This window comes from Nannospalax galili, unplaced genomic scaffold (genome assembly GCF_000622305.1).
Source record: "Nannospalax galili isolate Female #2095 unplaced genomic scaffold, S.galili_v1.0 scaffold3005, whole genome shotgun sequence".
NCBI lineage: Eukaryota > Metazoa > Chordata > Mammalia > Rodentia > Spalacidae > Nannospalax > Nannospalax galili.
This window is the reverse complement of record NW_008352538.1, coordinates 18,804-28,803: the sequence shown is the minus strand read 5'-3', so window position 1 is coordinate 28,803 and position 10,000 is coordinate 18,804. Positions and strand designations below refer to the sequence as shown.

General features: G+C 55.1%; 1 protein-coding gene across 1 annotated transcript in view; it reads right to left on the bottom strand.

The window, feature by feature from the left end:
* The window catches only part of Arsh (arylsulfatase family member H), a 12,456-nt gene extending 5,005 nt beyond the window's left edge, over positions 1 to 7,451 (bottom strand). Inside the window, exons 1-6 of the mRNA XM_008849562.2 lie at positions 6,694 to 7,451; positions 3,012 to 3,052; positions 1,868 to 2,017; positions 1,311 to 1,432; positions 922 to 1,047; positions 417 to 840 (exon numbers count right to left, since the gene is read on the bottom strand). Coding sequence (XP_008847784.1) covers positions 417 to 840; positions 922 to 1,047; positions 1,311 to 1,432; positions 1,868 to 2,017; positions 3,012 to 3,034 — 845 coding nt within the window. The 5' untranslated portion in view covers positions 3,035 to 3,052; positions 6,694 to 7,451. The remainder of the gene's footprint in view (positions 1 to 416; positions 841 to 921; positions 1,048 to 1,310; positions 1,433 to 1,867; positions 2,018 to 3,011; positions 3,053 to 6,693) is intronic.
* Between the last annotated feature and the right edge of the window lie 2,549 nt (positions 7,452 to 10,000).

The window sequence follows — 10,000 nt, the reverse complement described above, 5'->3', positions numbered from 1 at the left end:
TAGATAGATGGTATATGATAGACACATAGAAGATGATAGATGATGGATAGATGATAGAAAGATAGATGATATATAAATAGATTGATGATAGATGAAAGATAGAGAGAGATACATACATACATACATACATGGACAGATGGAGAGATACATGGGTACATGGATACATAGATCAACGGATGGATAAATGAATGGATGGATGGATCGATCAGTAGATACAGAAACACATAAGTGCATAGATACATAGATTGCTGGGTGGTTAGATACACAGATTGATGGATGATGGGACATAGACGATGATGGATGATGATGACGATGGCGGATAATGGATGGATACATTGATGGATCGGCGGGTGGACTGATGGACAGATAGATAGAGCAATAAACGGACGCACGTACAAATACGGACGCGCACCGACCTGTCCACGAAGGCGAGCGCTTCCCGCAGCATGAGCGCCGCCGCGCGCTCCGTGTTCATGGGCTGCTGCACGACGTCATGGTTCCTCATGATGACGCAGTTCCACGTGCGCACGAAGCCGTAGCTGCAGAACCAGCACAGGAAGAAGGCGGCGGCCACGACGCCCAGCAGCGCCACGACGGCCCACGGGACCGGACACCAGCCCGCCAGCTTCGGCACCAGCAGCAGCAGCGGGAGGCAGCCCAGGCCGGCCGACACCAGCCACAGCCGGACCCGCAGCGCGCGGTGCAGCTCCGGGGTCGCCCAGCCCCGGCAGTCGCTCAGGAGCCCCGACGGCGCCCCGTAGAAGGCGTCGAACCCGTGGTTCAGCGGGTGCGAGCAGTGGTCGCCACGGGACGCGCAGCTCAGGCCCAGGTGCCACTTCCCTGCGCGGAGAGGAAGTCAGCTCCCACGGGGGTGTGAGGGGGTACCGAGCGTTCCCACTAACAGCACCCCCAGGCTCCTACCTACGAGCCCCGTGCGGTAGCCGCGCTGCTGCAGTATCTTGGCGAACGTGGTCTCGTTGGGTGGGAGGCCACCGGACCCGCCCAGCCACACGACGCCTCGGTTGAGGTTGTTGGGAGACGCCATGCCTGAGATCACCGGGTTCAACACGTGAGTGTGTTCGGAACACGGTCACCTGGAACACACGCTTCCCCGAGGGCCAGCGGTGCCAGGCTTTTCCCACACTTCCCTTTTTCCGTGCTGTATAGTACTCCCCCCAGTAAACCAGGTAAAATGCTGCGTTGTTTGAACGTAAAGAAAGGGAAGAGACCGGAAGGGAGGAAGGGAAGAGGAAGCACGAGGAAGGGACGATGATGGCCAGAGGAAGCGAGTCTCCTGTGACGAACCCCACCTGATCTGACGGGGTACCGCCCCGTGAGGAAGGCCGCACGGCTCGGGGTGCACACGGAAGCAGCTGCGAGGTGCTGAGTCAACACCACTCCCTCTCTGGCCAGCCGGTCGATGTTTGGGGTGCTGCGAAGCAGAGAGCAAAGTCCGCCGCTGAGTTTCCGAGTCCTCAGCACCACCGTGAAATTCAAAGGCACCCTCCGTAACTGCGGATCCAGGAGGTCCGACGCCCTACTCTGAACTCCGCAGGCATTGCACGACTCGGGTGCGCCTACACACACACAGGTGTACACACCTACACGTACCGTCAAAATAACACATAAGACGTTACAAATATACAGAGTTTCACACATACACCAAGGAGCTACAGATTCTGGAATATTAGGCAGCCGTGAAAAAGAATGGACCGTTCACACTGCCCACAACGCTGGTGAACCTGGGCCGTCCCCCTTGACTTCATCCTCTTTCACGGCAGACTCAGCACAGCACTCTGGGACCAGAAGCACTGCCCATCACCCCCCCATCGCAGGAAGGAGTCGGTTGTTTGATCCCGGCCTTTACCTGATCGTGTTATTACCGTAGCAGGACAAATCTCCCACCCCGAGGTCGTCGGCCATGAACAGGACAATGTTGGGCCTGGAATTGCGCGTTACGAACGTGCCCGGCGCGTTTCCGCACAGGCAGCACAGCGCCAGCCACAGCCTCGGGCTCCTGAGGGCGTCGGGACGAACAGGAAACAGGAATGAATGACTGAGTCCTGACTGAGTCCGAGTCAACTCAGCCCCGAGTCGATTGTTTAAGTTGCTGTGGCAAATCGTAGTGAAAGAAAACTACAGAGCAGAGAAAAAGGTTCATTTCGGCTCAAAACGCCAGGTCAGAGCTGTGACCATGGGAAATCCAGGCAGGAAGGTCACACGGGGGTCACATGACATCACAGGGAGGAGCAGAGTTATACAATAAGAGATATCTAGAGTAAATTCATAATCATAATGTAGAGCAGAGGCTCTGAGGGACTATGTTAAGGGAGAACTGGAGTTAACTGTTCAATAGTCAGAACAGTATTTCTATCTGGGATGAAAAAAAAAATAGATCAGGTGGGATGGTAAAGGCACTTGTTGCCAAGCCTACCCACCTAAGTTTGACCCCTAGGGCCCACAAGTTGTCCTGTGACCTCCACATGCACATTGTGGCCTGTTCCTTCACCCCTCCAACTAAATAAATGAATGTAGTAAAAAAAAATTTTAGGCCAGGTGTGGTGGTACATGCCTTGGGAGCCAGAAAGGGACTGAGTTCCAGGCCAGCCTAGACATGGTGAATTCACATGACATCACAGGGAGGAGCAGAGATGAATGAATGAATGAATGAATGATGGCCTGCCTGTACTGAGCCCCATTTCTCTACATAGTTCCTTGTGTAGGGAATGGTGCTGTGCACAGTACTATTTTCCACAGTGGGCGGGGATTTCCACAGTGGGCGGCGTTTCCCTCGTCAATCAACTGAATCCAGAAAGCTCAGTCTACACGGTCCCGCATGGAGACTCTTCGCAGTCAGTCTACACTGTGACATCGGGACAATCAAAGCAACTATAGAAGGGTGCTGTGCAGAGTACACAAGAAAACCAATACCCACGGAGCTGAGTTCTACCCACAGTCCTCGCGTCCTGACACGCAGAAGGTAAAGCGTCTCCTGCAGGGCGTGGACTCACCAGTGACCCCGGGCCCCGCTCATCGCTCCTGGTTATTTCACCTGCAGGAAAAGACCCAGACAATCAGGACGTGTGCAGAGCACTTGACTTCCGGGTCTACGCAGCCTGAGGCACCTTGGCTTTGGGGCACCTTGACGTCCCACACGGGGGTCACGTCTTAGGGCCCAGCAGGAAGCCCGGCGGGGTAGAAGAGAATCCAACTGACAGGAAGTGACTTTAGCAACGCACGTCACTGAAGGGGACACGGGACTCCAGTCTCTTCTCCTCGCTCCCTTTTCTTGGATAGATAATATTCCCCGGAGGCTGTTTTATGGAAGGCTGGGTCTCCACTGCTGGAGCCTTTGGGCGGTGATTGCATCACGAGGGATGACGTCAACCGCCGTCCGTGCAGGGAAGGACCCAGAGCTCACTGGGATATGGGGAGGGGGCGGGACTGAACTGGTGGAAAGACTGAGGGGATGAAGTGACGTCATCGAAGGAAGGGACGTCATAGGGAGCGTCCTCGAAGGGGACACTCGGATCCCATTCTCTTCTCTACTTCCTGCTCAGCGTGACCTCAGCAGCTGTGCTCCACCCCATGATGCTCTGCTACTGGCAGGAAGTGACGTCATAGGGGCTTGTCCTGGAAAGGGACACTGGGACCTAACTGTCCTCTCTCTGCTGCTTGTGCACCATGACGTCAGCAGGCCTGCCTGACCCCCATACTCCCAAGATGCTCTGCTAGTGGGGGGAGTGACGTGATAGGGGCGTGCCCCGGAAGGGGACACTGGCACCGCAGTCTCCTCTCTCTACTCCATGTCCACCATGACGTCAGCAGCCCCCTCCCCCCCCCGCACTCCGTAATTCCAAGATGCTCTGCTAGTGGGGGAGTGACGTCATAGGGGCGTGTCATGGAAGGGGGACACTGGCACCCCAGTCTCCTCTCTCTACTCCATGTCCACCATGACGTCAGCAACCCCCCTCCCCCCCGCACTCCGTAATTCCAAGATGCTCTGCTAGTGGGGGAGTGACGTCATAGGGGGGTGTCATGGAAGGGGGACACTGGCACCCCAGTCTCCTCTCTCTACTTCCTTACATCATGACGTCAGCAGCTTGCCTCACCCGCCCCAGTGCTCCCATGATGCTCTGCGTCTCCACAGGCCCCAAGCCTCATAGCCCAGAGGGGAAGGTGCTGCTACCGAGCCCTGGGTACTGCTCCAAGCGTGCAGGGGACTCCCGGGGAAGACGCCCTTACCCGAGTCCAGCACCCTCAGAGCAGCTAAAGATGGGGCGGAAGGGATGGCTCGGCCGGTCCCAGCACCGCCCACTCTCGCAGAGGACTCAGTTCGCAGCACCCACAGCCTCCAGAAACCGCAGCTCCAGGGGATCCAGCACCCTCGTTCTGTTCTCTGCGGGGGTGCGGGAGCTAACATTACTGAAATTCCAGAACACTAGTAGGTGGGTGAGTCAGCACCCGATGCTCATAAAGACCCAGGGCTCCGGGGTGGACCTGACCTGACCCAGCACGTCGGGGTGCTTGTTAGAACAGGGCCTGGGTGCTCAGACACTCTCCGGGGGATGAGCCTGGGCCACGAGGATGACTCGGTGTGCTCTGAACTGGGTTCGAGGTCCAGCACCCGCATGGAGGGAGAGGAGCACAAAGTCCTGCGTGGTCTCGCAGAGGACTCAGTTTTCAGCACCCTCGCAGTGACATACAACATCCTGAAACCCAGCTTGTGCACAGCGTCCGGATATATTTTTGGGGAATGGTGAGTGCTGATCTCCCTTTCCCCCAGGTGCTGATCACAGTCCTTTGATGGTGACCTAAGTGCTAATTATCTCTGCAGCGTCTTTCAAGTCCGGGAACCCGGCGACCCCGCTGCGCACGGACCGCAATTATGAAATTTTATACAACCGAGAACTCGAGTTTACTGGAGTGGTAGGACTACCAAGCCTGGTGGTGCTTCTTAAAGGCTAAGTAAGCACCGTGGCTGAAGAAACCCGTCTAAAGCCGGCTGTGCTCCACACAGGAAGTTCCCTCTCCTACCGGGGCAGCGGGGCCCCAGCTAGCGTCTGGGGTGCTGAGCAGATGTCAGCGTTTGTGGTTATCAGGGCTGCGGGGACTGTGTCATGAGCACCGTGGGGATGTGCAGAATTGTGTAGGTGCTTGGCTGAGTGCTTCGGGCAAAAGACTAGATGACAGGAAGGCGACAGGTGCACCGAGCACACATTGATAGATGGACAGGCAGATTGATCGATGACAGACAGACAGGCAGAGTAATAGATGAGCGACTGGATTGATGGATGGATGGATGGATGGATAGATAGATGATTGATTGATAGATAGATAGATAGATAGATGATAGATAGATAGATAGATAGATAGATAGATAGATAGATAGATAGATAGATAGATAGATAGATAGATGGTAGATAGATACAAAGATGAGAGATAGACAGACAGACAAATAGATGATAGATAGATAGATAGATGAGAGATGAGCGATAGATGATAGATGATAGACAGATCGATAGAAAGGACTAGATAGATGATTGAAAGATAGATAGATGATAGAGAGATGATGATAGATGATAGATAGGTAGATGATAGATAGGACTAGATAGATGATCGATAGATAGATAGATAGATAGATGATAGATGATACATAGATGGATGTCAGACAAAGACACAGGCAGATTAATAGATGACCGATAGGAAGAATTACAGATGACCGATTCATACGCACATAAATCGACAGGTGGATCAATAGACGGATACACAGATGACACGTAGATGACAGACTGATCGATACACGACCGACGACTTACACACGTGACTGAATGGACACGTGTGTCCATGGAGTGGGGGAAGGAGCTGGACTGACGTCACCGTCCATCTCCATTTCAGCTTTTTTCCTCTGGGTCCGAGTGATCCTGTGTGTGGTACTGTGCTGGGTTGTGCTGTGCTGTGCTGAGTGCTCCATGATGTGACTCAGCGAATCTGAGCTCCGTTCTCCACAGCCCTGTCCCCTCTGACATCACAGAAGTTCCATCTGACATCGCACCGTCCCCTCTGACATCACAGCGTCCCCTCTGACATCACAGCCTTCCCGTCTGACATTACAGACTCTCTCTCTCTGACATCACAGCCTCCCCGTCTGACATCACAGACTCTCTCTCTCTGACATCACAGCCTCCCCTCTGACATCACAGCCTCCCCGTCTGACATCACAGCCTCTCTCTCTCTCTCTCTGACATCACAGCCTCCCCTCTGACATCACAGCCTCCCCGTCTGACATCACAGCCTCCCCTCTGACATCACAGCCTCCCCTCTGACATCACAGCCATCCCCAGGACATTTCCTTGAATGACACGGTGCCTGCACCTGAATCTGACACTGCACTTACACAGCCATGACGTCATGTCTGGTCTATGCTGGGAGAGCCGTGTGCACATATGTCTGGAGCTTCCCACAATCCCCTCCATTTCCCACAATCCCCCAGGCCCACCACACACATGTCACGAAACCTGGTCCCCTGGAGACCTGAAATCACCCTGAAGGAACAAAACTCCCAGCACCCAAGGGAGGGTGATGGATAGAGAGCCCCTGACAGCATCCCCAGAGGAACCAAGCTCCCAGCACCCACGGGACGGTGCTGCACAGACACCCTCTGACCCCAGCTCCCAGGAACATGTCACATACCTGGGCAGCGATCCTTCCACCGTGGTGCGGCTTGTGGGTACCAAGTCCTTCTGATCCGGTCTGAGCCAGCCAGCTCCACGTTGTAATTAGATGCCCACCGGAGCTCTCCTTAGGGTGACGGAACGTGCCCACGCGCTCATTAGCACAATTAAATATTCATGCGGCTTATTAGCATACTTGAATGTTCAGGACGTGGTCGTTGGCATGACTGACATCCGTGGAGCGCTCGTCAGCACAATCGGACACACGTGCGCTCATTAGCACAATTAAATATTCCCGCGAGCCCATTAGCACACCTGAATATTCCTGAGGGACCCCTGGACTGACCAAGTGTTCATGTGATCTCATTGGCATGATCGATAGTCCTGATGCGCTCCTTAGCACGACTGAATATTCATGACGCGCTCGTTAGCATGATTAAGCGTGCAGCGGGCACTGGGCGCAATAAAATATTCACGCGTGTCGGTGACACAATTAAATATTCATGAGCCCTCATTAGCATAACCGCGTGCTCAGGACGTGCTCGTTAGCATGACTCATGGGCGCCTTCACACAGTGTCAGCCCCGTCATTAAATAACTCCTCAAAGCGCCTGAATGCGCATCATGCGCTGGTTGGCATGACTGGGCGGCCATGTGTGCCCCTCCACACACTTAAACACGTCTACGTGCTCACTGGCATCATTAAACATTCACGTGTGCGCATGTTTACCATCGATTAGTCAGGAGCGCTCATTAGCACGATCAGCAGTCACGTATGCTCACTGGCAGTCCCGCGTCCTCATTAGCATAATTGAATATTCATGACCTCGTTAGCATGATCGACTATTCGGGCCGCGCCCTCAGCGCGGGGCTCATTAGCGCGCCTGCATATTCATGAGCCCCGTTGGCTCGTTTGCGTATTCATGACCCTCGGTAGCTCGTTTGCATATTTGCGACGCCGTCGGTGGCGCGATCCGGCCCGCTCATTAGCATAACTGAATATTCATGAGCCGCGGGCGTTGTCAGCTTGTGACGAGACACGACTGCGGCCCTGCGGGGGGGGGGCGGTTGCGGCCGTGACGTAAACAACAGCCCCGGGGTTCGGCCCCCAGCGGGTCCGTCAACACACGTGGGGGGACTTTTCCACACAGGCTCAGGCCGCAGCACGACCTCCTGGGCTAGCCTGGGCTATCAGGGGCCGGGGTCTCGTTCCCACGCATTCCTGAGTGACCTCCACTACCAAGTGCTGGGACGGCAGGTGCACAGTACCCAGCACAGTTTTTGCTGCTCAGGGGACCGAGCCCAGGGCGAGGAGAGGACTCCGGCCCACTGAGCTACAAGCACTCTCCCCACTGAGCAACAAGAACGCTCCCCACTGAGCCACAAGCACTCTCCCCACTGAACAACAAGCACTGTCCCCACTGGGTCACAGTCTCTGCACTGAGCTACAAGCACTGTCCCCACTGAACTACAAGCACTCTACCCACCGAGCCACAAGCACTCTCCCCACTGAGCTACAAGCACTCTCCCCACTGAGCCACAAGCACTGTCCTCACTGAGTCACAAGCACTCTCCCCACTGAGTCACAGTCTCCACACTGAGCTACAAGCACTGTCCCCACTGAACTACAAGCACTCTAAGCACTGAGCCACAAGCACTCTCCCCACTGAGGTACAAGCACTGTCCCCACTGAGTCACAGTCTCTGCATTGAGCTACAAGCACTGTCCCCACTGAGTCACAGTCTCTGCATTGAGCTACAAGCACTGTCCCCACTGAGTCACAGTCTCTGCATTGAGCTACAAGCACTGTCCCCACTGAGTCACAGTCTCTGCATTGAGCTACAAGCACTGTCCCCACTGAGTCACAGTCTCTGCATTGAGCTACAAGCACTGTCCCCACTGAGTCACAGTCTCTGCATTGAGCTACAAGCACTGTCCCCACTGAGTCACAGTCTCTGCATTGAGCTACAAGCACTGTCCCCACTGAGTCACAGTCTCTGCATTGAGCTACAAGCACTGTCCCCACTGAGTCACAGTCTCTGCATTGAGCTACAAGCACTGTCCCCACTGAGTCACAGTCTCTGCATTGAGCTACAAGCACTGTCCCCACTGAACTACAAGCACTCTAAGCACTGAGCCACAAGCACTCTACCCACTGAGCCACAAGCACTCTCCCCACTGAGCTACAAGCACTCTATCCACTGATCCACTAGCACTCTATGCACTGAGTCACAAACACGCTCCCCACTGAGCTACAAGCACTCTCCCCAGAGAGTCACAAGCACTGTCCCCACTGAGTCACAGTCTCCGCACTGAGCTACAAGCACTGTCCCCACTGACCTACAAGCACTCTACCCGGTGAGCCACAAGCACTCTCCCCACTGAGCTACAAGCACTCTGTCCACTGAGCCACTAGCACTCTACGCACTGAGCCACAAGCACTCTCCCCACTGAGGTACAAGCACTGTCCCCACTGAGTCACAAGCACGCTCCACAGTGAGCTACAAGCACTGTCCCCACTGAACTACAAGCACCAAGCCACAAGCACTCTACCCGGTGAGCCACAAGCACTCTCCCCACCGAGCCACAAGCACTCTCCCCACCGAGCCACAAGCACTCTCCCCACTGAGCCACAAGCACTCTACCTGGTGAGCCACAAGCACTCTGTCCACTGAGCCACTAGCACTCTACGCACTGAGCCACAAGCACTCTCCCCACTGAGCTACAAGCACTGTCCCCACTGAGTCACAATCTCCGCACTGAGCTACAAGCACTGTCCCCACTGACCTACAAGCAGTCTACCCACCGAGCCACAAGCACTCTACCCACCGAGCCACAAGCACTCTCCCCACTGAGCTACAAGCACTCTCCCCACTGAGGTAAAAGCGGTGTCCCCAGTGAAGTACAAACACTCTCCCCAATGAACAACAAGCACTCTCCCCACTGAGCCACAAGCACTCTACCTACTGAGCTACAAGCACTCTCCCCACTAAGTCACAAGCACTCTCCCCACAGAGTCACAAGCACTCTCCCCACTGAGTCACAGTCTGCGCACTGAGCTACAAGCACTGTCCCCACTGACCTACAAGCAGTCTACCCACCGAGCCACAAGCACTCTGCCCGGTGAGCCGCAAGCACTCTCCCCACTGAGCTACAAGCACTCTATCCACTGAGCCATCCCAGGTTGTCCCAGGATCCTCCATCCTGGGCGATGTGCATTCGCTCCCAAAATCTGAACTCAGTCGTGCAGCACCGAGTCCCCAGTACCGGAAAAGCAAGTTCTCCGCACAGCTGGGGTGGGACGCTGCGCTGCGCGGGTCGGGGGAG